This window comes from Mchenga conophoros, linkage group LG15 (genome assembly GCF_057382185.1).
Source record: "Mchenga conophoros isolate Kocher_MC1m ecotype Shallow Benthic linkage group LG15, M_conophoros_male_GT1.1, whole genome shotgun sequence".
NCBI classification, from domain to species: domain Eukaryota; kingdom Metazoa; phylum Chordata; class Actinopteri; order Cichliformes; family Cichlidae; genus Mchenga; species Mchenga conophoros.
In genome coordinates, this window is record NC_140540.1 from 28,084,850 (window position 1) to 28,111,063 (window position 26,214).

The 26,214-nt window shown below is 45.4% G+C and overlaps 3 protein-coding genes across 12 annotated transcripts; 2 read left to right on the plus strand and 1 right to left on the minus strand.

Moving 5' to 3' along the window:
* Position 1: 1 nt before the first annotated feature.
* Positions 2-14,933, minus strand: LOC146558578 (transcription factor IIIB 90 kDa subunit-like). 5 transcript variants are annotated; one of them, XM_085246210.1, is made up of 19 exons: positions 14,592-14,933; positions 12,919-13,127; positions 11,994-12,074; positions 11,748-11,921; positions 9,421-9,452; positions 9,254-9,326; positions 2,756-2,905; positions 2,571-2,664; positions 2,365-2,491; positions 2,246-2,285; positions 2,055-2,150; positions 1,669-1,977; positions 1,523-1,584; positions 1,336-1,417; positions 1,213-1,265; positions 858-1,126; positions 704-755; positions 429-602; positions 2-348 (listed from the first exon to the last, which is right to left on the minus strand). In XM_085246210.1, the coding sequence occupies exons 2-19, from the start codon at positions 13,100-13,102 to the stop codon at positions 298-300; spliced, it is 2,103 nt and encodes a 700-aa protein (XP_085102336.1). In that variant the 5' UTR covers positions 13,103-13,127; positions 14,592-14,933; the 3' UTR covers positions 2-297. The 5 variants fall into 5 exon arrangements, with proteins under 5 accessions (XP_085102336.1, XP_085102337.1, XP_085102335.1 ...); XM_085246211.1 differs by having other exon boundaries at positions 858-1,123; positions 14,540-14,933; XM_085246209.1 differs by having other exon boundaries at positions 14,540-14,933.
* Positions 3,574-9,022, plus strand: LOC146558579 (BTB/POZ domain-containing protein 6-B-like). Its single transcript, XM_085246216.1, has 5 exons — positions 3,574-3,703; positions 4,191-4,454; positions 5,739-5,829; positions 5,919-6,037; positions 6,754-9,022. Exons 2-5 carry the CDS (start codon positions 4,240-4,242, stop codon positions 7,784-7,786), a joined length of 1,458 nt encoding a protein of 485 aa, XP_085102342.1. The 5' UTR covers positions 3,574-3,703; positions 4,191-4,239; the 3' UTR covers positions 7,787-9,022.
* xrcc3 (X-ray repair complementing 3) lies at positions 11,781-25,558 on the plus strand. 6 transcript variants are annotated; one of them, XM_085246218.1, is made up of 8 exons: positions 11,781-12,159; positions 14,915-15,115; positions 17,014-17,151; positions 17,233-17,430; positions 24,660-24,814; positions 24,882-25,094; positions 25,159-25,211; positions 25,297-25,558. In XM_085246218.1, exons 2-8 carry the CDS (start codon positions 15,061-15,063, stop codon positions 25,526-25,528), a joined length of 1,044 nt encoding a protein of 347 aa, XP_085102344.1. In that variant the 5' UTR covers positions 11,781-12,159; positions 14,915-15,060; the 3' UTR covers positions 25,529-25,558. The 6 variants fall into 6 exon arrangements, with proteins under 6 accessions (XP_085102344.1, XP_085102343.1, XP_085102345.1 ...); XM_085246217.1 differs by having other exon boundaries at positions 14,939-15,115; XM_085246219.1 differs by lacking the exon at positions 11,781-12,159 and adding an exon at positions 14,214-14,354 and having other exon boundaries at positions 14,939-15,115.
* The last annotated feature ends 656 nt before the right edge of the window (positions 25,559-26,214 follow it).

Below are 26,214 nucleotides of genomic sequence, written 5' to 3' on the forward strand. Positions count from 1 at the left end.
CCACTGTCAGTTTCTTTATTGTGAAGGAATGTTTGTCTTATTGTTTGTTTGTATTGAAATACAGGATCAACAAACACACACAATTACATACACACACACAGCTGGTTTTAACGTCAATACAAAAGCGTCTAAAAACCTCAGTAGGAGGATCAATAAAAATGATCACGGATCAATTAAAGGGCAAATAAAAACCGATCAGTAACTCATTCCCTTGACACTGGTTATTGATCTGTGAGATATGGATCAGCTGCCTTGGCTCTGGAGCCTGGATGGAGTTTCTTCAGTTGGGTCAAAAGGTCAGCAAGCGGAGTCAAAAGATCTCCTCCTCATCTGCATCACAACCGTAATCTGGATGACGCAAATCAATAAAATCAATGAAATCAATCAATGTTACTGTAATGATTTTGAGAATAAAAGTCTGGACTAACCTCCCACCAGCTGCAGAGCGCTAACACACTCCTCCTCCTCCTCTTCCTCTTCCTCCTCCATGGGGGATGGAGCAGTTGGGAGGGTGGGGCTTGTTTCTGCTGCAGAGTCAAGGGGTGGGTTGGACTCAGTCTCTGCTGGTGTTTCTGTTTCTGTAACCACTGTGACTGTTCTCTCTACCTGAAAGATTAACATCAGGTAAACCAGGTAAGAGGGAGTAACAGGTACGAGAGGTGAGGAAGGACACACAGGTGAGACATGCAAGGAGGATGCGCACCTGATGAGCTGTTTTCTTCTTCTTTGGTGTGGAGGAAATGAGGTGGCGGAACCTGAAAGAGCAGGAGAGAGAACATCAGGATAGCGTGGAGGACAGGTTGAAGAATATTCATTACTGATGACAGGTTATTGAGAGATCAGATCAGTTGAGATACCTCTTGCCCATAATGCTGGTGTTGGCTGCAAGGTCTTGGTTACTGTCACTGGTCTTCCTGCGCCGGCGGCGGTTGAGTCGTTTTCGTGCTACGGTGGTATCGGGGGTGTGGTCGGGGGACCTGGTCGGACTTCCTGTTCCTCGGTTAAGATCTCTAAGGACATCGTAGTTGATCTTACTGGAGATCTTCTTCTTCTCTAACATTCTCTCAATCGCCTCGCCCGCTGTCAATGCCTCGATCTGGTCCCGCTTCTTAGACTTCTTCTTCTTCTGACAAAATATTCACCACATGGGGTCACAGATTAGGTGGGTGGAGCTTCAGGTGAGGCTCTTGAGTGGATGCTGGTTTCACTCACCTTCTCCTTGTAGGTGCCCTCCTCCTTCTCTTTGTTTATCCGCTCCTGTTTCTCTGGAAACACAAAAACAAATCAATCAGAATCAGTAATCAATAACACCCATCAATGATTGCTGATGAGCACCTTTCTGCTCCTTCAGGTATTCGGCGTTCTGCTTCATCCACAGCTCCGTCTTCACCTGAACCTCCTTCTCATTTAGGATGTACTGTATCACACAGAACAGGCCAATCAGAAAAGAGCACGTGCAGTTGGGTCCTTTCACAGTAAAAGTTGCTCAGGTATCTTTGTACCTGTAGAACTGTGAACTGACCTTATCGATCTCTTGATCATCAATACCTTCCAGGTCCAGCTCCTCGCTCTGTGGGTGGTCACCTGAAGGTAAACGCAGAGCTTGATTTCTAACTGCCCTATGATCTAATGGTGATGTCACCATTCTGTTACAGTCGTTATCCTCACCGAGATCTTTCTCGCCACTCTCTGATGTGTCCGAGGTCTGGAAAGTCTGCTGGAGGCTCAGGCTGGCGGCGCTTGGCAGTTTTCCCAGAATGGAGGTCAGAGAGGCAGCCTGACGGTGTGGTCCCATCGACTCCTTCTCTGGCTCTGCCACCGGATCTCCCTTCATGCCACGTACCTCCTCCTCCTGGATCACCTGACACAGGAAGTCCTCAGTCAGGTGGTGGGTGGCCGCTTGTAATTCCACATCTTCGCTCTCAACCTCCTCGGGCTCTGATGGCATTGACAAAACCTCGCCGTTGTCCTCGGGGTCTGAAAACAGAAAAGGTGGGAGCAGCTGAGTGACTGTGTGGGCATGGTGAGACAGTCAGGTAACCCAAAGAACTGACCAACTTCTTTGGTGTAAGCGGCGTAGATTCCTCTGAGTTTGGGCCGACTCTTCTCCAGCTCGGTTTCAATCTCGTCTTTGTAGCAGCTGATCTCTCCTGATGATGACAGGAAATGCACTGTGATTCAAAGATTCAATACGTAACCCCCTCTCATCTGAGGCAGCCCACCCAGGTAAAAAAGACAAACTGACCTTCGACCTCATCCAGTTTCTTAGCCAGCTCCTGCTCTAACTGCAAGAAACCAGGAAGCACAGAGTGGTTAGCTAATTGGACACCTAGCTGCTGCAGCCAATCAGAGACAAAGATGTACCTGCTGCATTTTGGCTTTGTGCTGTGCAGCAGTGAATGAGGGGGGGTCGCACTCCTGCTCCAGATCTACTCTCATGAACTCATCAATGGTCAGCTGACTGGTGGGCGTGTCCTCAAACTCAGTTAACCTGCAGGGAGGGAAAGGCGCTGAGATCTGCTTCCTGTTTTGGTGGGGGTCAGGTGTATTCAGGTATTTGTGGGGCTCACCTCTTCCTCAGTGTGGTCTGGCAGACCTTCACCACGCCAATCACGTCCTTCACTGAACGCCGAAACTTATGCATCCGAGCTGCTACCAGGAGTGCTGAGGAGGAGGAAGAGAAGGAGTGTTAATGTCTGCTTCATGCACATTGCCGCTGACGTTTGTTGCTATAGTGACAAATTCCAGGTTGCACCTGCTCCACAGAGTCCAGAGGGTCGGCGTCCTGTGTGCATCCAGTCCCTCTTCATCCTCTGTACAAGACGAAGAGCCGTCATGGAAACCTCATGAGTCTTCGCCCCAAACTCCAACATGTGCGCAAAGCGAGGAATGTACAGACAGGGGTCTGAGGAGGGGAAGGAGTGCTTCAATGTTAATAAACGTGGCCACACAGGGTCAAAGTTCATCAGCAGGCAAAAGATCGCTTTTTTGTTGTGGCATCAGCAGAGATTTATAAACAGTATTCAAACTTAAGTTCAACTTAAGTTAAAGGCCTTGTGTCCAGCTCCGCCCACTACATTTACTGTTGACTGTTAAATCCAGAACTGAATCAGCTTTCTGGGATTTCTTTACCTGAATGATTGAATCCGCATCAGGGCTCTGTAAGTTAGCTGTGAGTTACACTGATCACACATCATATCAGAGACTGCAGAAACTATGTGGGAGATTCCCCTCATGACTGCAAACCCTCAATAATCACCAAGGATACTGAAATTACACCGCACGTGAGGTGTGTTCACACTATCCCAGTGTTCAGCATCCACTGAGCCGCTTCTGCACTCAGAAGCTGCATTTCCGTGTGTGTGTGTGTGTGTGTGTGTGTGTGTGTGAGTGAGAGAGACTGCTTGTTAACACGCTTAGTATTTTTTTTTCTTCATAACAGTGGCTTGGACACAGACATCACCACACACTGTACGTAGCAAACATAAACATACGGACACACTTCCGTGTTTGGTGTTCATGAAAACATTTGCGGTTGCTCGATGGCTGCGTTCTTTTCCCGCGCTCTGCTGCCCTCTTGCAGTGCGGAGCGGTGGTGAAGGCGGTACTACGGTGTAAGATGGCGGCCGGAGGCAGGCTGCAGCGATCTGCTCGTTTTTAACGTTTACAGCGGAAGGACGCGGGGACGGCAGACGTCACACAGGTAACCCGCATACCAAAGCTCCATGACACGCGCCACAGGTCCAACGCTGAGAATCTGGTACGTGATCGGTACTCAGAGCTGTGATTAGTGATGATCGATTGTTACCGGACAGAGACCCGATCTCCTGTTCGCTGAAGATAAACAGATGTGGTGGGCGTGGCTTTCTGGGCCACACTGATGTTAATAATAACAGCGGTCTGCTGAATCCACACCTCTGCGGGTTAGATACTGTTTATTAGCTGGATCCATGTTAGTGATCAGAGATCAATGACCGCAGCGCAGACAGGTGAAGCATTACAGACCGCCTTAGTAAACACACCTGGACACCCTCAGATGAATGATATCAGCGATCAGATAATCCAGATTATGATGAGCCTGCAGCTGCTGTCAGTTGTCTGTGCTTTAGGACAAAGGAGACGCTCTGCTGTCAGATAATCTGGATCATAATCTCTGTGGATCATAACATCCCGCTCTCTCTGACCCACAGCAGGCTGCGATGCTGTGACTGCTGACTCTGCCTGCTTTCTGAGGAGGACATGGCAGCCGAGCTGTTCTCCACCAGTCTCCCTCAAGACGAGGAGGTGGAGGTTCTGGAGGTGAAGAAGAGCTTCATTCAGGTGAGCGACCTGCAGCTGACTGCCGAAGACATCTGTGGAGACAGCGGCATTGCCGCCTCACAGCCAAATAACCATGACGGGAACCCGGAGGAAACAGACAGCTGGCAAGCTTCCCACCCCACCCTCAGAGAAAGGTAAAAAAAAAAAAAAAAACCCCAAAAAAAACCCCACCACCAACAACCACAAGCAGTCAGAGAGATAAACAACAACAATAAGAGGACAACAAATTGACTATGCAGACATTGCTTCTTTTTCATCTAAAGGACATTAAAATGTTTGTTGCTAACACAGCCCCAACACAAAGCCCCATCCAATTCAATGTTAATTTTACAGTCCTAAATTACAACAACTGTTGCCTTAAGGTGCTTTATATTGTTTAAGTAAAGTGACTAGATGTTACAATCCCATATCAGGGATTGTAACATCTAGTTTCACAAAAAAGAAAGAGAAAACCCCATTAATCATATGACCCCCTATGAGTAAGTGCTTTGGTGACAGTGGGAAGAAAAAATTCCCTTTTAACAGGAACAAACCTCTAGCAGAACCAGGCTCACAGAGGGGTGACCATCTGCTGGTGGTGGTCAGAGGGCCCGGTGGCGCCAGTGTCCGGCAGCCTCGCCTCTGTCAGTGCGCCCCAGGGTGGCTGTGGCTACAATGTAGCTTGCCATCACCAGTGTGTGAATGTGTGTGTGAATGGGTGGATGACTGGATATGTAAAGCGCTTTGGGGTCCTTAGGGACTAGTAAAGCGCTATATAAATACAGGCCATTTACCATTTTACCATTTGCTGTGAACAGCTGGGGATGAGTGGAGGTCAATGTTATCCAGTTTCATGGATAGATAAAGCTGTGTCATCTGCATAGCAGTGAAAATGTATGCTATGTCTCTTGATGATAACAGAACCCTCATCAATTGTAACCTTCACTAAAGCTGTTTCTGTGCTGCGATGAGCTCTGAAAACTGACTGAAACTCTTCAAATAAGCCATTCCTCTGCAGTTGATGTGTTAGTTCTTTGACAACTACTCTTTCAAGAATTTTTAATATGAAAGGAAGGTTGGGGATTGGCCTATAATTAGCTAACACCGGTGGGTCTAGAAATGGCGTTTTAGGCAACGGTTTAACTACTACCAGCTTGAAGGCCTGTGATACATAGCTGATTAATAGAGATAGGTTGACCATATTTAAGATTGAAGCATTAATTAATGGCAGGACTTCTGAGCAATCTTGCCATTCCTGCATGTCCTCATGTGTTGAAGTTCAGGCTCTGGCTGCTGGGCTGGGGTCTGCATACATTCAGCTTTATCATCATTCTGCATTTTTGGCTATGTTAGCTACTAAGAAATGTGATGTGCTAACCCGAGTCTGTTGTTGTCCTTGTACTTTGCTGTTGTCTGTTGATTATGTTGTGTGGCTGCAGGAACGCTCTGATGTTCAACAATGAGCAGATGGCTGATGTCCACTTCATTGTCGGTTCTTCAGGAGAGACTCAGACAGTGCCTGCTCATAAGGTACAGAACCTGTTCCCACTGACACTTTGATCCAGAGCATACGGTTTGATGCTGTGGTCCAGATTCTAATGGATTCCTCTGTATGGCAGTACGTCCTGGCGGTGGGCAGCTCGGTGTTTGGAGCCATGTTTTATGGAGATCTGGCAGAGGGACAGTCTGTGATCCAGATCCCTGATGTTGAGCCGGCTGCTTTTCTCATCCTCTTAAAGTGAGTCAGAAATCAAGACCAGGCCCACTGTTAGTGAATTAGCAGCAAGCAGAGTCCTGAAAGTAGTCTCCTTCACTCGGATGACCCCCAGCTTTGCATTCTGCCTCATGTGGAGCTACAGCTGCCTTTCTAGTGTGCCTCATTGGGCTAGGATAGAAGGATAAAGGCTAGGATAGCAATGGAATCAGAGAGGCACAGGCTTCACAGAACTACAATCTGAGAAAACGTTGTCTGACAGAAAAAAATTATTACAAAACATAAAAAGTTTTGTTAGTATCCTGAACACTTGACTCCTGAACGTGACTATGAAATCTTTTTCAGTGCAGATCTGAGTACCGCCATTAGTGTTTCGACCAAATTGAAAAGTGTTCTGTGGCAGGATCTGAGGTAGGGTGGAGGTTTGTGGTGGGACGTGCTTAAAGACTGTAGACACCGTGGGCTGGGCAGAAGGAGTTCAGCTCCAGTGATTTTGTTTCTTGAAGCAGGATTTGGTTGAAGGGACAGGAGAGTAAGGCAGGCGTTGTAGTTTATGGTGTAGCTTGAGAAAAGGGACCACAGACCAGATTTCACAATCCATCATGTTGATAACATTGAGGTAACTTCTGTTTCTGCTCCACTGTGGTGGTACACAAACCCACTACAGTCAGCTATGGATGCCGCGTGTTGTACAATTTTTGTCGAAACATGACCTCATCCTACTATTTTCTCTATCTCAGGTACATGTACAGCGATGAGATTGAGTTGGAGGCTGATACCGTGCTCGCCACGCTATATGCTGCTAAGAAGTATATTGTCCCTGCTCTGGCGAGGGCCTGCGTAGCCTTCTTGGAGACGAGCCTTGAGGCAAAGAATGCCTGTGTGCTGCTGTCTCAGAGTCGGCTGTTTGAGGAGCCGGAACTGACGCAGCACTGCTGGGAGGTGATCGACGCTCAAGCCGAACTCGCTCTGCGCTCTGAAGGTTTCTGTGAGATCGACTTGCTCACGCTGGAGATAATCCTGCAGAGAGAAACACTCAACACCCGCGAGATCGTGGTGTTTCAGGCACTGCTGTGCTGGGCGGCGGCAGAGTGTCGGCGGCAGGGCTTGACAGTGAACCCCAGGAATCAACGCACGGTGCTTGGTAAGGCCCTGTACCTGGTCCGATTCCCTTCCATGACACTGCAGGAGTTTGCAGATGGGGCAGCGCAGTCGGATGTGTTGACGCTCAAAGAGGCCCACGACGTCTTTCTGTGGTTCACTGCTACCAACAAACCCAGGCTGGAATTCCCCACTGTGAAGCGGGCGGGGCTACTGCCACAGAGGTGCCACCGCTTCCAATCCTCAGCCTACCGGAGCAACCAGTGGCGCTACAGGGGGCGCTGTGACAGCATCCAGTTTGCCGTGGATCGCAGGATTTTTGTAGCTGGACTTGGTCTGTACGGTTCCAGTGGTGGGAAGGCAGAGTACGTTGTGAGGATTGAATTGAAGAGGCAGGGAACTGTTCTAGCCCAGAATCTCAACAAGTTTCTGTCAGATGGGTCAAGCAGCACCTTCCCGGTGTGGTTCGAGCACCCGGTGCAGGTAGAGCAGGACACCTTCTACACAGTCAGTGCCGTCCTGGACGGAAATGAGCTGAGTTACTTTGGCCAGGAGGGGATGACTGAAGTGCAGTGTGGGAAAGTGACCTTCCAGTTCCAGTGCTCATCAGACAGTACCAATGGCACTGGGGTGCAGGGGGGGCAGATCCCAGAGCTCATCTTCTACTGTTGAACTGGACCCAGGGATTCAGCCAACAGGCAGGAAGTCGGAGCCTGGAGCTCAGATTCAATCAACGGACCTGGCAATTGGAAATTGGCAGCTGATTGAACAATGCCGTGGACCTGAGAGCTGATTGGCTGTCAGGTTTTTAGAAGTGTTTGGTGTATATTAAAGTCTCCTGAATATTTGAGAAAATGAATAAAGGAAGTTGTAGTTTTTCTGCTGCTGCCACTAGATGTGGCTATGTGGTCTCACACTAGGGATGGGTACCGGTGTCATCATGGCACCGGTTCTGACATAAACGGTAGTAACCAGACCGAAAAGCAGCGCACATTTCGGTGCTTTTTTTTCCTGAGCTGTGATACACTTCTAGCCAATCATTTTACGTTTCCGAGGATAGTAGGCGGGGCCAGGTACGTACGTTCTGTTAGAGCAGAGCTACAGATTAAAAATGTCCAAGGCGAAGCGGTCAAAAGTCTGGCTGTACTTCACAGCAAAATATGAAAACTCAGCAGCCTGCAACAAGTGCTTTAAGCTGATACTGTGATACTGTCAAAGGAGGTAACACCAAGAATCCGATTAAACAGCTGGCGACGCATAGCGTTTTTTTTAAAAGCCGAGAAATGCGCCGTATTTGATAGCTTGCTGCGAGACCTCACACCGTGCACGTCGGGTGGGTTGCCAGTTATCGGACCCGGAGCAACATCCCCCAAACACCCGAAGAATAGAGTCCTGGCCCCTAGCCCTGCCAGTGTAGCAGAAATGATGACGGATGATGATGGCAGCAGCAGCCGTTCTTCTCTGCGTGAGTAGCTTGTTGTCCGTGTGTAATTTACGTTGAGTAGGCTAACCACGTTATTACATTAATGCATGTAAGGTGAACTAGCAAACATCATCATAGCTACATGCGGCTGTCTTCTTGTTTGATGGCAGATACTCCCTTCACCCTGGCCAAAAAGGCTAAAATGACCAAAGAAAAAGTGGGAAACAGTTAAACACGAGAGGTTTTTGGACAAAGTTTGTGTTCTCCATTCTTTAAGCACCGGTTCGAGCACCGTTTAAGCACCGGCACCGTTTCAAAAGTACCGATTTGGCACCGGTATCGGATAAAACCTAAACGATACCCATCCCTATCTCACACTGTGGGGGATTTTCAACTTTTTTTGTGCTGTGGATAATGAATTTTACTTGTTGTGTTCAAGGTCACACGTGTAAAACGGAAATAAAAAATTTGAATGCAACAACAAATTATTTCAAGCCTGTATTCAGTAGAAAAGCATTGCAGACAAAAAATATAAAGTTGAAACTGATAAATGTGATTGGTGGTTTTTTTTTTGTTTTTTTTTTTATTTACAGTTTATTTCTGGATGTCAGCACATGTTGCACATGTTTATCACACTTTAAATCATCTGTGAGACTGCATTCTCTGCTTTTCCAGTGTTGTGTGCTTTAAATAAATACAATGAGTAAATAGCTCACCAATGGCGGGAGCATTGATGCAGAGCTCACGAGCCAGCAGCAGGAAGGTCTTTCCCAAGATGTAGACATTTACCTGGACACACAGCATAGAGCTCACACCTTAATGACACCACTGAGATTCCACTGAGAGTAGCTGAGGCTCGGTCTTACCTGCGGCTCGGTCTTACCTGCAGCAGATCGCTGAGGTCCAGCAGCATGTCTGAGGCTTGTATAAGGAAAACCAGGAGATGAAAGGTCAGAATGAAGCCTGTAACCTCTGTGTTTTTATCACGTTTGTGTTTGATTTAAAATTGTAAATCACTGGTTCCAGGTGTTTCTGATCACCTTAAACAGCAGAACATCTGCAGCACATTAGGGTGATGGACATCTGAATGTACCGCTGATGGATCAGTTCCTGTGACAAACCTGCATCCACCTGCAGCTGATGAAAATCTGATGTCTTTCTCCTCATACCGTATTTTCACGACCATAAGACGCACTGTACTAAAAGGCGCAGTCTCAGTTATGTGTGCCATTACTGTATTTAACACACACATAAGGCGCACTGGATCATAGGGCGCATACAAGTACTGTATGCATATTTAAAAATAAAGCGGGAGCAAACCTGAGTTCGGTACCTTACTCACATTTCTGTTACCGGTAATCGTCATCATCAACAACACACAAGCATACAAGTGTGCATATTTAAAAATAAAGCAGGAGCAAAACAAAGTTTGGTACTCACATTTTTATTACCAGTAATCGTCATCATCAACAACATACAAGCATACAAGTGTGCGTATTTAAAAATAAAGCAGGAGCAAAACAAAGTTTGGTACTCACATTTTTATCATCAATCAAACCCATCGAAGTCCTCATCCTCTGTGTCTGAATTGAACAGCTGCGCTAAATCTCCATCAAACATGCCAGGTTCACTTTCTTCACCGTCAGAGTCACTTTCCGTGCCGTGCGGCTCCTCGGAAATGATGCCGGCTTTTGCGAAAGCTCGAACAACAGTGCCAGCAGACATGTTAGCCCAAGCATCTACAATCCATTGGCAAATTGTGGCGTAACTCGCCCGGCGCTGCCTTCCACTCTTGGTGAAACTGTGGTCCCCAACGGTCATCCATCGCTCCCAGGCCGCTCGCAGTCTTACTTTGAACGGGCGGTTCACACCGATGCCCAGCGGTTGGAGTTCCTTTGTCAGGCCTCCCGGAATGACAGCAAGCTCACAGTTCATTTGTTTCACTAGTTTTTTCACATCGGCTGTGAGAGGGGCACGCATAGAGTCACAGATTAAGAGCGATGGTGATGCGTGGAAAAAACCACCTGGTCTCCTTACATACACCTCCCTCAGCCACTCTTTCATCATTTCCTCATCCATCCAGCCCTTTTCATTTGCCTTAATTATGATTCCTGCTGGAAACTTCTCTTTAGGCAAAGTCTTTCGCTTAAAAATCACCATAGGCGGCAGTTTCTGTCCATTAGCATGGCAGCCAAGCACAACAGTAAAAGAAGACTTTTCATACCCCGTTGTGCGTATCGCTACCGTGCTGGTCCCCTTCTTCTCCACAGTGTGACTCACCGGGATGTCAAAAGTGAGCGGGACCTCGTCCATGTTTGTGATGTGGCTGGGCTGGATGTTTTTGTCGCCGATGTGTTTGCTGCGGAAGATGGCCAGCTTTTCCTTATAATCCGCTGGAAGTTGCTGCGCTACCGTAGTCCTGGTCCGGATGGAAAAATGGCACCGTTTCATAAAACGAAAGCACCAAGACGGACCTCCTTGGAAATGTTCAATGTTCATCTCTTCAGCTAGTGAAACTGCTTTTAGCCGAATGGTGACCGTCGAAACGCTTCTCCCGCTCGTTCTTTGCTCGATGATCCACCGCTCGAGTCTTTCCTCCAACTTGGGCCACCTCGCCTTATGTCCGCGGAAACTCAGCTGCGTTTTCTTGACCTGCCGGAGCTTGTTTTCTAGCTTCCTCCATTTGCAAACCATCGATTCGTTAATCTTAAATTCTCTCGCGGCTGCTCGATTTCCATGTTCCTCCGCATAGCTGATGGCCTTCAGTTTAAACTGTGCTTCATAAGCGTGTCTCTTTGCCATTTTCAGGGTTGTTAAAACAACGATGTTCCACATAATGCACATACCTGTCCTTTTATACAGGTATGTGCGATTGTCCGGTATATACGATCAACGCTCACACTTCACCCTTTAGCGTTCTCATGGTGTTCTCTACTACGTCCTCCTTACAACACACAGGGCGCACTGCGCTATAGGGCGCGCCGTACTTTTTGAAGAAAATCTAAGACTTTTAAGTGCGCCTTATGGTCGTGAAAATACGGTAGTTTTAAAAGAGGAGATGAGCTGCACACCTGAGCTACAGGTGAGGAAACCAGTTCAGTGGTTCACCTGGCTGCATGTAAACTGACTGTAGGCCATCGCGGTTTCAGAGTTCAGGTTTGTCTCGGCAGTTTGCACATGCTCAGTGGGTCAGAGTGGTTGCTAGGATACGTGGCGTGCCCTCAGTGCGGCACACAAGGTAGAGGCAGGCAGCGATGACGTGCTCTGTCTTGCGGCCCCGGGTCAGGTGTTTGCTGACGACTAGCTTGAAGAAGTTGAAGGCGGTGTCGAGGCAGTGCTGGTTGAGCTGCAACTGACTGCCCAGCTGCTGGATCTGACGCTTACCTGCACACACACAGGCTCGTTACACCTGTGGCTCACCTGGACACCCTGCCCCCAAACAGTCAAAGGACTCACCGTTCTGAAGTGTCTGGGCTCGCGACTCTTTACCAACGCTGGTGTGGAAACCAGAACCAAGAAGTGGCGCTTTAACGGGACCTGATGGGCAGGCAGAAAGACAGCTGTTCAGAGGACTTTGACTTTTGACACTGTAGTTGCTGCAGAGCATTTTGGGTAAAGACAGGTTAGTGTTAGACACTCATCACAGGCATGAAGTCAAAGTTGAGTGTTCATTCTAGGGTGGAATGATTGTATAGCAAACGTGTTTACTGACTTTAAAAATTCAATTCAATTTTATTTATATAACGCAAAATCACAACAACAGTCGGCTCAAGGCACTTTATATTGTAAGGCAGACCCTACAATAATACATACAGAGAAAAAACCAACAATCATATAACCCCCTATGAGTGAGCACTTTGGTGACAGTGGGAATGAAAAACTCCCTTTCAACAGGAAGAAACCTCCAGCAGAAGCAGGCTCAGGGAGGGGTGGCCATTTGCCATGACCACTTGGGGTGAGAGAAGGAAGACAGGATAAAAGACATGCTATGGAAGAGAGACAGAGATTAATAACAAGTATGCTTCGGTGCAGAAAGGTCTATTAACACATAGTGACTGAAGAATACTCAATGCATCATGGGATGATGGACATCAATTAATTACAACGAGGGGAATGCTCAGGTGGACATGTTTCTGATTCTGGATGAGAAGCTTTGAAACACAGCGACTTGTTTCTCATGTTGTTTTCTTCTAAAACGTGGCACTAATTAAATTACCTGAACTGGTCAGAGAGACGTCCGAAGCCTGCTTGAGCTGTATCTGTGAAACCTGGATGGACTTCAGCAAACTCACATGGTCTCTGAAACTTGCTGATGCTGCGGATTACCAGCCCTTCCTGTTTCACCCTAAACCACCCTAACCTGCCTCTGTTGGCGTCTCACCATCAGCAGACACAAACTGTCCCACGGCGGACGACACGCCTCCGCTTCCCTCCACAAACTGGACCTCGGACACGATGATGTTGTCCTCCAGAACCGAACCACAGCTGGTGCACACGGCGCTGCCACGAGCCTGGTCCACGTCAATATCAGACCCCCCGCAGGTCCTGCACACCCGGGAGCTCATGGTGGAGGTCAGAGGTCAGCAGTCCCTGAGGTGGAGAGACCGGTTAAATATTAAACTTTCACATGACGATGAGTATGAAGGTCAACACAGGAAACAAGTCACTGTCATGTGTAGGATAGCTCCACTGTACACTCACTGATGATGACTCATACAACATTTCAGCCAGTCATATGTCTCCATCTCCTCCTATGTCACACCAACCCTCTGCATGTCCTCCTTCACTACATGGACGACCCTCTACCACTACCTCTGCTTCTCCATGTTCACCTTCCACCTTGTCTCCCTCTCATTCACACTCATGTATTCTATCTTGCTTCTACTCTTTCATACCTCCACCTGCTCCCTAATCTCACCTTAGGTCACAGTATCATCTGCAGACATTATCATCCACAGTGACCCCAGCCTGACCTCATCTTTCAGTGTGTTCATTACTACTGCAAACAAGAAAGAGCTCAGAGCAGATCCCTGATTCACTTTCACCCCCACCTTCATCCACCTGTGACTGCAGACATTAATAATTACAGACAGCAGACAGTGTGTGTGTGTGTCTTAAAGAGGATTCAAAACTCTGTGATTCAAACTTGGGTGACTCTTATTGGTTGCAGCTGTTACCTGTTTACATGTATGAAACAGTCTGATTGGCTCAGCTCAGAACAAATCTGATCAGCAGATCACTTTTAGTTAAAATGACAAGTTTTAAACCTTTTCCTACTTCCCTACACCACCACACATCACATCCTGTTCTCTGTGAATTTGTTGGATACTATTTAACTCCACCTCTTTGGCTTGCCTCCTTATGCAACACATGGAAGAGAACATGGAAGCTGTGAGTTAAGAAGACTCTGCTTAACTTTTGATAGATTGCCGTAAATGGAAAGGGATATTTCCTCACTTGAATGCATGGTTGTGTTACATCAGAGCCCTTTATTGTTAATTTTGAAGAAATTGAAACACTAAGATGGTAAGTTGCTGTTATCCTGATGTTAAAATCAAGATGACTGTTCTCTCTAAGTTGCCTACTGGGCAAACGGGTCAGCCGATCCGATGCAGTCACTATGGGTCTGCACTAGATACTGCATCACCTCGACCAACCTGAGACACACGCCAGATACTGTTCATGGGTTTCAGTTTGGCCTTCAACACCATCATCCCAGACATGTTCCACCAGAAGCTCACCCACCTCCACCTGCCAGTGGATCACCAGCTTCCTGATGCCCAGACCAGCACTGGCCTGTCACCATATCAGCAGCAGGTGAACTCAGACTCCCGCTGAGCTGCTCAATGGCGTTAGCAGGAAAATGTCGGTTTGTGATTTATGTCATAAAAACAAAGGTTGGAGTCCAGTCAGAGTTTTTTTTTTCTCTAACTTTATTTAAATATTTTTAATCAGCATCGGATGCTGCACCTGGAACATGTAAACAAATATAATCGGCTAACCTGAAACACCGGGACCGGGGAGCTCCTCTCCCAGAGATCTGGATCCACTCACCGGGAGAACTTCAGAGTCTGGTCCGTTAGAAACAGTGTTCCGTCCCAGAACACATCCGGTCACCTTATTGGCTGCTAATAACGGTTATTGATCAGTTATTGATCACTGACTGTTTTCAGATTGCAGTTTGTTTTCTTCCTGTGGCGCGCTGGAGTGACGTTACTCAATAGGCACAGGACATGAGTTGGTGACGTGGGTGTGGAAAGGAAAGCATTTGAATCCTAATAATTAAACCCTGAACGAATGTAACTGTTATCACGTCACCAATATGTTATATCATCTGGATTCGACTCAATGAAACAAACCGACTTCTTTTGACCCAGAAATAACCCCGCTCCTCCCCCCAGACTGTGTTGAACGGTACCACCCGGCGCCGCCTGATGACGTTTCTCGTTCGGCGGGTTATTTTCGATGCAGTGGCGCTTTTGATGTAAACAAACACACAGTCGGACGGACGGAGGTCAGCGGGATGAACTGCGACCAACTACTGCTCCACCCGCGGGTCAGCGCTGCCCTGAGGAGAGGTAACAGCACCGAGCTCATCTTATGTTATTAATCTGCAGTTATTCCAACTATTCTGGATTTAACAGGGAGCCACTGAGGGGAAGCCAATATAGGAGAAATATGGTCTCTCTCTATAGTTTTTTTTCTCTCTTTTTAAACCTTTATTTAAAGGTCAGTACAAAGTAGAATTAAAACAGTATTACATTGAAGGTGTTGTACTTAAAGAAATTGTAAACCACAAACAAACAAACGACCATTTTTCAGAACCTACAATACGCATACCGGTACGCTAAGGGGAGAAGTTTAACTGATTAAGCCAAAGAGTAAAGATTGGAGGATCTTTATTTTTTCACATACAACCATAGCCTTTGGGGTTAGTAGAATTCTTAATTGAATTTAGATATTATAAAAGCTCATAGGAGTATACATAAAAGGAGGGATGTCTCCCTAAACATTTGGATTTGTGAATATGAAATTTAACCTTTAAGATTAACAAGTTAATCATATACCTGTTATCAATGTTGAATTGTCTTTAGTTTTTGTGGAACCCAAATAATACGTAGTTTCAGAACAGTGCAAATCCTTTAAATACATGTTCTGAGATAAAAACACATAATCTCTGCCAGAAGTCTTACCAACAACAGTTTGTATTGGAGATGCCAGTGGCCTGTGGTATGAAGGGATATTAGTGTTTATTCTTATAAAGCATACAAACCCCTGAAGGTATAGACCCAAATGCTTTAATATAATTGTCATGATTTATTGCTAAATATCTTTTAGTAAAGATGGCGCTGGAGTGACGGCAGCCTTTCCAAGTAATAGACCTCAATACTTGAAATGTGCAATTCACTTGTATTTTTATTTTTTATTCCTATTTATTCTATTTATCCCCTTCGTATATTTTATTTATATTGTCTCTGTATTTATATATATGTGTGTGTGTGTGTGTGTGTGTGTGTGTGTGTGTGTGTGTGTGTGTATATATATATAATATTCTGTAACTCTGTAACTTCTGTCGGTGCTGTGCTTTTTTGGAAATCGAATTTCCCAGAGGAACCCACCCGAGGGATTAATAAAGTTCTATCTTATCTTATCTTATCTTATCTTAAATTGAAATGTAGACAAAATTCGTCATATGAGAAAAGCATACAATTTGAATCGAATAATTGGTTGACTAAAATAATGTTGTTCCTAAACTAAGAAAAAAGTTTTCTTTATATAGGATATCCTTGTTATTCCAAATATTATAACTGTGTAGACTAATCTCTCTCTCTCTCTAGTCCCTGTCAGTACTCTTGCTACAGCATTTTGAAATAACTGAAGGTATTTTCGGGGAGTTTTTGCTAGATCTTCATAATAATGAACCAGCCTAGAAGTAATAAATGCATAAGCTAGTTTTTCAGCATCACTCTGAGACAGGGTAGCTCTAATTTTAGAGATATTGTGCAAATGGAAGAAAGCAGTCCTACATAATACCTACAGCATCCTCTAATTGTTCTAATAGGATATCATGGTCGACAGTATCGAACACTGCATTGAGGTCTAGCAGGACAAGCAAAGAGATGAGTCCACTGTCAGAGGCCATAAGAAGATCATTTGTAACCTTCACTAAAGCTGTTTCTGTGCTGTGATGAACTCTGAAACCTGACTGAAACTCTTCAAATAAGCTATTCCTCTGCAGATGATCTGTTAGCTGTTTGACAACTACTCTTTCAAGAATGTTTAAGATGAAAGGAAGGTTAGAGGTTGGCCTGTAATTAGCTGAGACAGCTGGCTCTTTTTAAGAATCCATTCAAATTATTACAGATTAGACAGTGAACACCAAAGATTCAGAGATGTGATGAATTGCTTGGACTTCCTTTTTTTGTGGTTGTTTCCATTGTTTCCACGGTAACCACTTGTGCTTCTCCTGCTGCAGTTCAGCTAAAGTCTGTGAAGGATGTGGTTTGTGCTTCTGCTCCAGACCTGCAGAGACTCACCGGTTTGTCCAACTCTGATGTCCAGCAGCTGATCACTGCTGCCGCTGCCGTCTGCAGAAGGCACCCTCCAATCACAGGTCAGGAGAAGAGTCTTACTGGACACACTGTGTGATGTGATATCATGCATTAACCAAGTGTGTGTGTGTGTATGTGTTCAGCACAGCAGCTGCAGCACGGCGTGTCTGGCGCCCAGCTCAGGCTCGGCTGTCCAGTTCTGGACCGCCTTTTGAGGGGCGGTTTGCCTGTGGGGGGCATCACTGAGCTGGCTGGAGAGAGTGGCACCGGCAAGACTCAGGTGGGCCTGCAGCTCAGCCTCTCGGTGCAGTACCCAGCAGAGCACGGAGGGCTGGGAGCAGGTCAGTGAACGCACCATGATTTTGCCAATCAGTAGGTTTGTGATACATTCAGTGAAAAGGTTGTGGCTAAGCAGCTTACAGCAGTTTTGGATAAACACAATATTCTTGACAAATTTCAGTCTGGCTTACGCAGAGCTCATTCTACTGAAACAGCCCTTCTTAGAGTTTCCAGTGACATTTTGATGCAAAACGATGCGGGAAAATGTTCTGTTCTGCTGATGTTGGACCTCACGTTGGCCTTTGATGCAGCTTACCATCACGTTCTGCTTGAAAGGCTGAAATATCAAATCAAATCAAATCACTTTTTATTGTCACATCACATGTGCAGGTACATTGGTACAGCACATGTGAGTGAAATTCTTGTGTGCGAGCTTCACAAGCAACAGAGTTGTGCAAAATACAATAATGTAAACAAGCAAAATACAAGAATGGCTACATCTGAAACTAATAAATATATGTACAATATATAATAGTATATGCATTTCTGGATGTGTATACTAAATATTTTTCTACGTGTGTGTGTGTGTGTGTGTGTGTGTGTGTGTGTGTGTGTGTGTGTGTGTGTACATATTTTACAAATTAAATAGAGTAAACAATAAATAAAATATATAAAATAAAATATACAGAGTGAGACATGTGCAAAACAGTGGCGTTACTGTACAGTATGGAGTGCATAATGTTAAAGTTCCAGTAGTGAAGCTGAGGTGTCTATGAAGTGTTCAGCAGTCTGATGGAAGCAGTCTGAACAGTTTATGGCTGGGGTGACTGGAGTCCTTGATGATCCTCCCCGCTTTCCTCAGGCACTGCTTCCTGTAGATGTCTTGGAGGGAGGGAAGCTCACCTCCAATTATCCAATTATATTGGGTCGGTGTATATGGATCTGCCTTAAAGTGGTTCTCCTCATATCTGTATGAATGATACTTTTCTGTGGCAGTTTCTAAGTACTTCCCTCACCTACGGTGTGCCACAAGATTCTGTATTGGGGCCTTTATTGTTTTTAATACATCTACTTCCTCTCCAGCATATTTTGAGCCCCTTTGAGGACATTTGCTACCACTGCTATGCAAATGACATCCAGTTATACTTTTTGTTTTTAAGCCCCAAGATGTTTGAATCTGAATTCCTCGTACAGTGGGGCAAAAAAGTATTTAGTCAGCCACCGATTGTGGAAGTTCCCCCACTTAAAATGATGACAGAGGTCAGTAATTTGCACCAGAGGTACACTTCAACTGTGAGAGACAGAATGAAAAAAAAAATCCATGAATTCACATGGTAGGATTTGTAAAGAATTTATTCGTAAATTAGGTTGGAAAATAAGTATTTGGTCACCTCAAACAAGGAAAATCTCTGGCTCTCACAGACCTGTAACGTCCTCTGTAAGAAGCTTTTCTGTCCCCCACTCGTTACCTGTATGAATGGCACCTGTTTGAACTCATCATCTGTATAAAAGACACCTGTCCACAGCCTCAAACAGTCAGACTCCAAACTCCGCCATGGCAAAGACCAAAGAGCTTTCGAAGGACACCAGGAAAAGTATTGTAGACCTGCACCACACTGGGAAGAGTGAATCTACAATAGGCAAGCAGCTTGGTGTGAAAAAATCAACTGTGGGAGCAATCATCAGAAAATGGAAGATATACAAGACCACTGATAATCTCCCTCGATCTGGGGCTCCACGCAAGATCTCATCCCGTGGGGTCAAAATGATCATGAGAACGGTGAGCAAAGATCCCAGAACCACACGGGGGGACCTGGTGAATGACCTGCAGAGAGCTGGGACCAAAGTAATAAAGGTCACCATCAGTAACACACTACAACGGCAGGGAATCAAATCCTGCAGTGCCAGACGTGTTCCGCTGCTGAAGCCAGTGCATGTCCAGGCCCGTCTGAAGTTTGCCAGAGAGCACATTGGTTTCATCTGACCACATGACATTCTCCCAATCCTCTGCTGTATCATCAAAGTAGAACTTTTTGGTATAAACTCAACTCGTCGTGTTTGGAGGAAGAAGAATACTGAGTTGCATCCCAAGAACACCATACCTACTGTGAAGCATGGGGGTGGAAACATCATGCTATGGGGCTGTTTTTCTGCCAAGGGGACAGGACGACTGATCCGTGTTAAGGACAGAATGAATGGGGCCATGTATCGTGAGATTTTGAGCCAAAACCTCCTTCCATCAGTGAGAACTTTGAAGATGAAACGAGGCTGGGTCTTCCAACATGACAATGATCCAAAACACACCGCCCGGGCAACAAAGGAGTGGCTCCGTAAGAAGCATTTGAAAGTCCTGGAGTGGCCTAGCCAGTCTCCAGACCTCAACCCCATAGAAAATCTGTGGCGGGAGTTGAAAGTCCGTGTTGCTCGGCGACAGCCCCAAAACATCACTGCTCTCGAGAAGATCTGCATGGAGGAATGGGCCAAAATACCAGCTACTGTGTGTAAAAACCTGGTAAAGACCTATAGTAAATGTTTGACCTCTGTTATTGCCAACAAAGGTTATGTTACAAAGTATTGAGTTGTATTTTTGTTATTGACCAAATATTTATTTTCCACCCTGATTTACGAATAAATTCTTTACAAATCCTACCATGTGGATTCATGGATTTTTTTTTTTTCACATTCTGTCTCTCACAGTTGAAGTGTACCTCTGGTGCAAATTACTGACCTCTGTCATCATTTTAGGTGGGGGAACTTGCACAATCGGTGGCTGACTAAATACTTTTTTGCCCCACTGTATGTGCTCCTGACAGACATGTACCTAAGATAATGAATGCTTTTGGTCCCCTTTCGATATTTGTGAAGTCAGCTATCAGGAACCTTCATTTGCTCCCTGTTAAATCCAGAATTGAATTCAAAATCCTGCTCCTCACATACAAGGTCTTAAATAATCAGGTCCCGTCTTATCTTAATGACCTTATAGGACCATATCACCCCATTAGAGCACTTCGCTCTCGCACTGCAGGCTTACTTGTTGTTCCTAGAGTATTTAAAAGTAGAATGGGTGGGTAAGGCTTCATTTTTCAGGCCCCTCTTCTGTGGAACCAGCTTCCAGTTTGGATTCGGGAGACAGACACTTTCTCTACTTTTAAGATTAGGCTTAAAACATTCCTGTTGGCTAACTATATGTTAGGGCTGGACCAGGTGACCCTGAATCCTCCCTTAGTTATGCTGCAATAGGCATAGGCTGCTGGGGGACTCCCATGATGCATTGAGTTTTTCATTTTCAGTCACCTTCTTCACTCACTATATGTTAATAGACCTCTCTGCATTGAATCATACTTGTTATTAATCTCTGTCTCTCTTCTACAGCATGCCTTTTATCCTGTCTTCCTTCTCTCACCCCAACCGGTCGCAGCAGATGGCCACACGTTCCTGAGGCTGGTTCTGCCGGAGGTTTCTTCCTGTTAAAAGGAAGTTTTTCCTTCCCACTGTCGCCAAAGTGCTTGCTCATAGGGGGTCATTTTATTGCTGTTTTTTTCTGTGTATGTATTATTGTAGGGTCTACCTTACAATCAATGTTCCCTCTAATTTTTCACGTGTCTGAGCGAACACACAAACTCCCTGAGCGATCCCTTGGACCACTGTGAGCGACATCACACGTGTGCACTGTGGTCACGCCAGCGTTTACATTTATGTTAGACTACTTTTAATTAACTGCTTTAGCCCATTTACAATGAAAATGTAAAAAAAAAAAAATCTAGTCATTGACCTGTGTAGTATGTTAACACTATTGGAAGTAAAAAATAACTTGAAGTCCAATTTCGAAAACACAACTTTCTTTTCTTTCTTTGTTTTTTTTTTTTTTGTTTTGTTTTGTTTTTTGTTTTTTTTAAATATATAAAGCTTTGACTTATTATGAGTCTGTGGTCTGGGAGAGAGTCCTGTAACTCTGTCTGCAAAATATAGTACATAATGACCAATGCTGGGCAATTAATTATATAGTTACGTCTTCAAAAAAGTAACTGAGTTATGCAAACAACATTTTTTGCAGCTATTTTTTTTTTTAATGCAGCCAAGGCGTTTTTTAAACTAACATTTCAAACTATTTACAGAACAATCAGCTGTTCTGCATCAAATCTGATGCCACACAAATAATTTGTGCCACTCCAAAAAATAATTTCTGTCCACTATAAGATAAAGGAGAACAACAGCCTGATACGTCTGGGAAGGTTCTCAGTCATCCAGGTCATCGTAGTCAAAGGAGCTTGCAAAGAAAAGCGTCTGGACTTCTTTAAGTTGCTTGAAGACGTTTCACCTCTCATCCGAGAAGCTTCTTCAGTTCTAAGGTCAAATGGTGGAGAGTCCCAGATATAAACCTAGTGGGCGTAACCCCCCACAGAGGGACAAAAGGACCCCCTGATGATCCTCTAATCGCCTGAGCCAAGGTGTGAAACTGGGTGTGGGTCCCAATCAGCCAGAGTTTCGGGTGAGTTCATTGTGAAACCTGGCCCCACCTTATCATGCGAACTCCTGAGATCAGATGGCCCAGGATGTGAGTGGGCGTTAAGGCGTCTGGGAAGGGATCTCAAAACTGGATTATAAATGGCAGAGAGTTGGTGTCGTAAAACCACCGCCTCTGTTCAAAGATGGTCGCTCACAGTGGACATAGATGGCTTCTTTCACTCGTCTTTCAAACCATCTGTCCTCTCTGTCCAAAATGTGAACATTGGCATCCTCGAAAGAGTGACCTTTATCCTTAAGATGCAGATGGACAGCTGAGTCTTGTCCTGTGGAGGTGGCTCTTCTGTGTTGTGCCATGCGCTTGTGAAGTGGCTGTTTGGTCTCTCCAATGTAGAGGTCTGGGCATTCCTCGCTGCACTATACAGCATACACCACATTGTTAAGTCTGTGTTTTGGCATTTTGTCTTTCGGGTGAACCAGTTTTTGTCTGAGCGTGTTGCTGGGTCTGAAATGCACCGGGATGTCATGCTTGGAGAAAACTCTCCTGAGTTTTTCTGATACACCGGCTACATAGGGGATGACAACATTGTTGCGTCTGTCTTTCTTATCCTCCCTCGCTGGTGTCTGGTCTTCTTTTCTGTGCCTCTTTGCTGACTTTAAGAACGCCCATTTAATGATGGTTTGAAAGACGAGTGAAAGAAGCCATCTATGTCCACTGTGAGCGACCATCTTTGAACAGAGGCGGTGGTTTACGACACCAACTCTCTGCCATCTATAATCCAGTTTTGAGATCCCTTCCCAGACGCCTTAACGCCCACTCACATCCTGGGCCATCTGATCTCAGGAATTCGCATGATAAGGTGGGGCCAGGTTTCACAATGAACTCACCCGAAACTCTGGCTGATTGGGACCCACACCCAGTTTCACACCTTGGCTCAGGCGATTAGAGGATCATCAGGGGGTCCTTTTGTCCCTCTGTGGGGGGTTACGCCCACTAGGTTTATATCTGGGACTCTCCACCATTTGACCTTAGAACTGAAGAAGCTTCTCGGATGAGAGGTGAAACGTCTTCAAGTAACTTAAAAGAAGTCCAGACGCTTTTCTTTGCAAGCTCCTTTGACAACAGCCTGATACCTGCAGGGCTGACAACAGGAGATGTATCACTCCTGTAACACCTGTAACATTCAGCAGTCGCCTCATTGTTCTGACACACACAACAAAACTATTGACTACACTACACACTAACTACACAGGATTTGCACTAAACGTCTCAAATCTCTCACATCTCAAAACACCTCCATCACTCCTAAAACTTCCCCCCGTTTCTTAACAACTAAATGCCACATTGCCATATCATTTTTTGATTGGTTGACATGGTACTTTTTTGGACGAATAGGAAAGGGAGAGGGGGGTAGGGTTTGTTTTTGCTCACAGGCAGAGAGTGTTTTCGAGCCTTTTTTTCGTATAAAACGCCGTTTTTACCGTTTCTTCCCGCAGTAAATATAAACAACGATAGTATTCAGGAAGAAAACCAAACATTGCAGATATTTTTATCATAATTATGGTTTTACGTGGCCTATCAACTCAATTTAAAAACTAGTATAAAGTCCACACTTTTTCCGTCAATTGTTCCGTCTGTCCTGCTCACATCTCCAATGGTTGTACACGTTGTCATTAACGTGGCTTCACTCCACATCAGCCACGGCGCTTTGCTAGCTAAAACACCGGTGTCAGCATATAAGAACGCTGCCATAGCCTGTCAACGATGTTGATTAGCTGCGTATGTGCGAATGTGAATCGCATTATTGGCTGGACTATGGGATAAGATGGCATCGTTCTAATCCCATATGGGAGCAGCCAGTCACTTACTGACTAACACTGCAAAACAGAATTGTCAAAGTATTAATTTTAATTTCAATTCAGGTTAGAATTTTTGTGCGCAGAGACCGTGCCTACAGTGCGCAATTGCGCACGTGCGCAGCTTAGAGGGAACATTGTTTACAATATAAATCGCCTTGAGGCGACTGTTGTTGTGATTTGGCGCTATATAAATAAAATTGACCCACCTCTCACTTTGGATGCTCATGTCAAATCTCTGGTTTGGTCTTGGTTTTATCACTTAAGAAACATTGCTAAATTAAGCCCTATTGTATCTCGCACTGAACTGGAGTTGTTATACATGCATTCATTTCATCATGATTAGACTACTGTAATTCACTGTTTACATGTCTAAGCAAAAACTCCTTGGAGCATCTGATGATTGTTCAAAACGCTGCAGCAAGGCTTCCGGCCAGATCATCAAAGTACTCACATGTGACACCGTTGCTAATACAGTTGCACTGCCTCCCCATTAAATTCAGAGTCCATTTTAAGATTCTGGTTCTGACCTTCATGGACAAGCACCAGCTTGCATCATTGAACTTTTAAAGCCCTATGTCCCTAGCAGGTCCCTGAGGTCATGTGATCAAGCCCTACTTGTTATTCAGCATACAAGGCTGAGAACTAAGGGAGACAGAGCTTTTACCACTGTGGCTCCCAGACCATGGAACTCTCTCCTACTGAGCTTAAGATCTGTGGACTCAGTAGTCTCTTTTTAATAACAACTAAAAACACATTTTTAAATTTGCATTTTTGTTAACTTTTGTCTGTTTTTGTTTTATACTTAATCTCTGTGTGAAGCACTTTGTAATCTTTTATCTAGAAAAGTGCTATATAAATAAAAATTTACTTACTTACTTTACCTGTTCAATGACCTGCTGATTTGTAAGTTAATAAATAACCTCTGATATGTCACATTCATTATTTGTGTGTTCGTTGTTGGTTCCAGGTGCGTTGTATGTCTGCACTGAGGACTCATTTCCCATTAAGCGTCTGCACCAGCTGATTGGCGAGCAAGTCTGTCTGCGTTCTGACGTTCCTGCGGACCTTGTAAGCAGTCTTCGCTTCAGCGACCACGTTTACATTGAGCATACCGCGGATCTGGTAAGTCTGATCATGCGACATCTGTTCAGACCCCGTTACAACCCATAACTTCTTGCTCTGTCCTCAGGATTCCCTCCTGGTGTGCCTAACACGCCGTGCCCGCCTCCTACTGACACGCGGTCTGGTGCGACTAATCGTGGTCGACTCAGTGGCAGCGCTGTTCAGGACCGAGTTCCAGGCCGATGATTGGCTAGAGAGGAACAGACAGCTACTCACCTTCTCCTCCATGCTGCATCACCTGAGTCAGGAGTTCAGCACACCTGTGCTCTGCATCAACCAGGTAACACCATCCAGGTAGCACACCAGAGTTCAGTCTCTTATCTCTGACCACTAATCAGTGACAGGTGTTTGTTTTCCAGGTAACAGATGTTTTCAGCCAATCACACAACAGTATGGGGTAAATCAGATATCTTCTTTATGAGCTGATCACATTTTGACCTTTGACCTCAGAACCACTTCAGCATAAATTTCCTCCTACTCAGGCCTTCGCTGTCCACCGTGTCTCCTGCTCTTGGGTTGGCGTGGGCCAATCAGGTGATGGTTCGGCTGATGATGAGCCGTCTCCAAGGAACGGTCGTCCGTGGTGACCAGAGCAGTGCTCTCCGCAGGTTGGAGGTGGTGTTTGCGCCTCACCTGGCACGTGACGGACAAAACGCTGCCGTGTGGAGGGAGGGGCTCAGAGGAGTTGAGAGCTGGACTTCAAATAGAAAATAAACTTTATTAAACAGCATCAGTAGCATCAGATTATTAAAGAGTGATCACACTGTTTCCTGACTGTTCTGAAGGTTGTGGACACTGATGCATTGACTGGGGGTCAGACAGGTGTGTTAGTGGCCTCATATCTCTTTGATCTGGACAGAATGAGCTGGGAGGTCCAGACTGATACATGATCCTGATTTTGCTGTGCAGGTGGACTCTGGTCTGTTCAGGAGCCTATGATTCGGTTCTGGTTGACCCGCTAAAGTGGATTCAGATTATTTTCAGACTGAACCTTTTCAATTCAATTCAATTTTATTTATATAACGCCAGATCACAACAAAAGTCGCCTCAAGGCGCTTCATAGATACAGAGAAAAACCCAACAATCATATGACCCCCTATGAGCAAGCACTTTGGCGACAGTGGGAAGGAAAAACTCCCTTTTAACAGGAAGAAACCTCCGGCAGAACCAGGCTCAGGGAGGGGCGGGGCCATCTGCTGTGACCGGTTGGGGTGAGAGAAGGAAGACAGGATATAAGACATGCTGTGGAAGAGAGACAGAGGTTAATAACAGATATGATTCAATGCAGAGAGGTCTATTAATACATAGTGAGTGAGAAAGGTGACTGAAAATGAAAAACTCAATGCCTCATGGCAATCCCCCGGCAGCCTACGTCTATTGCAGCATAACTAAGGGAGGAT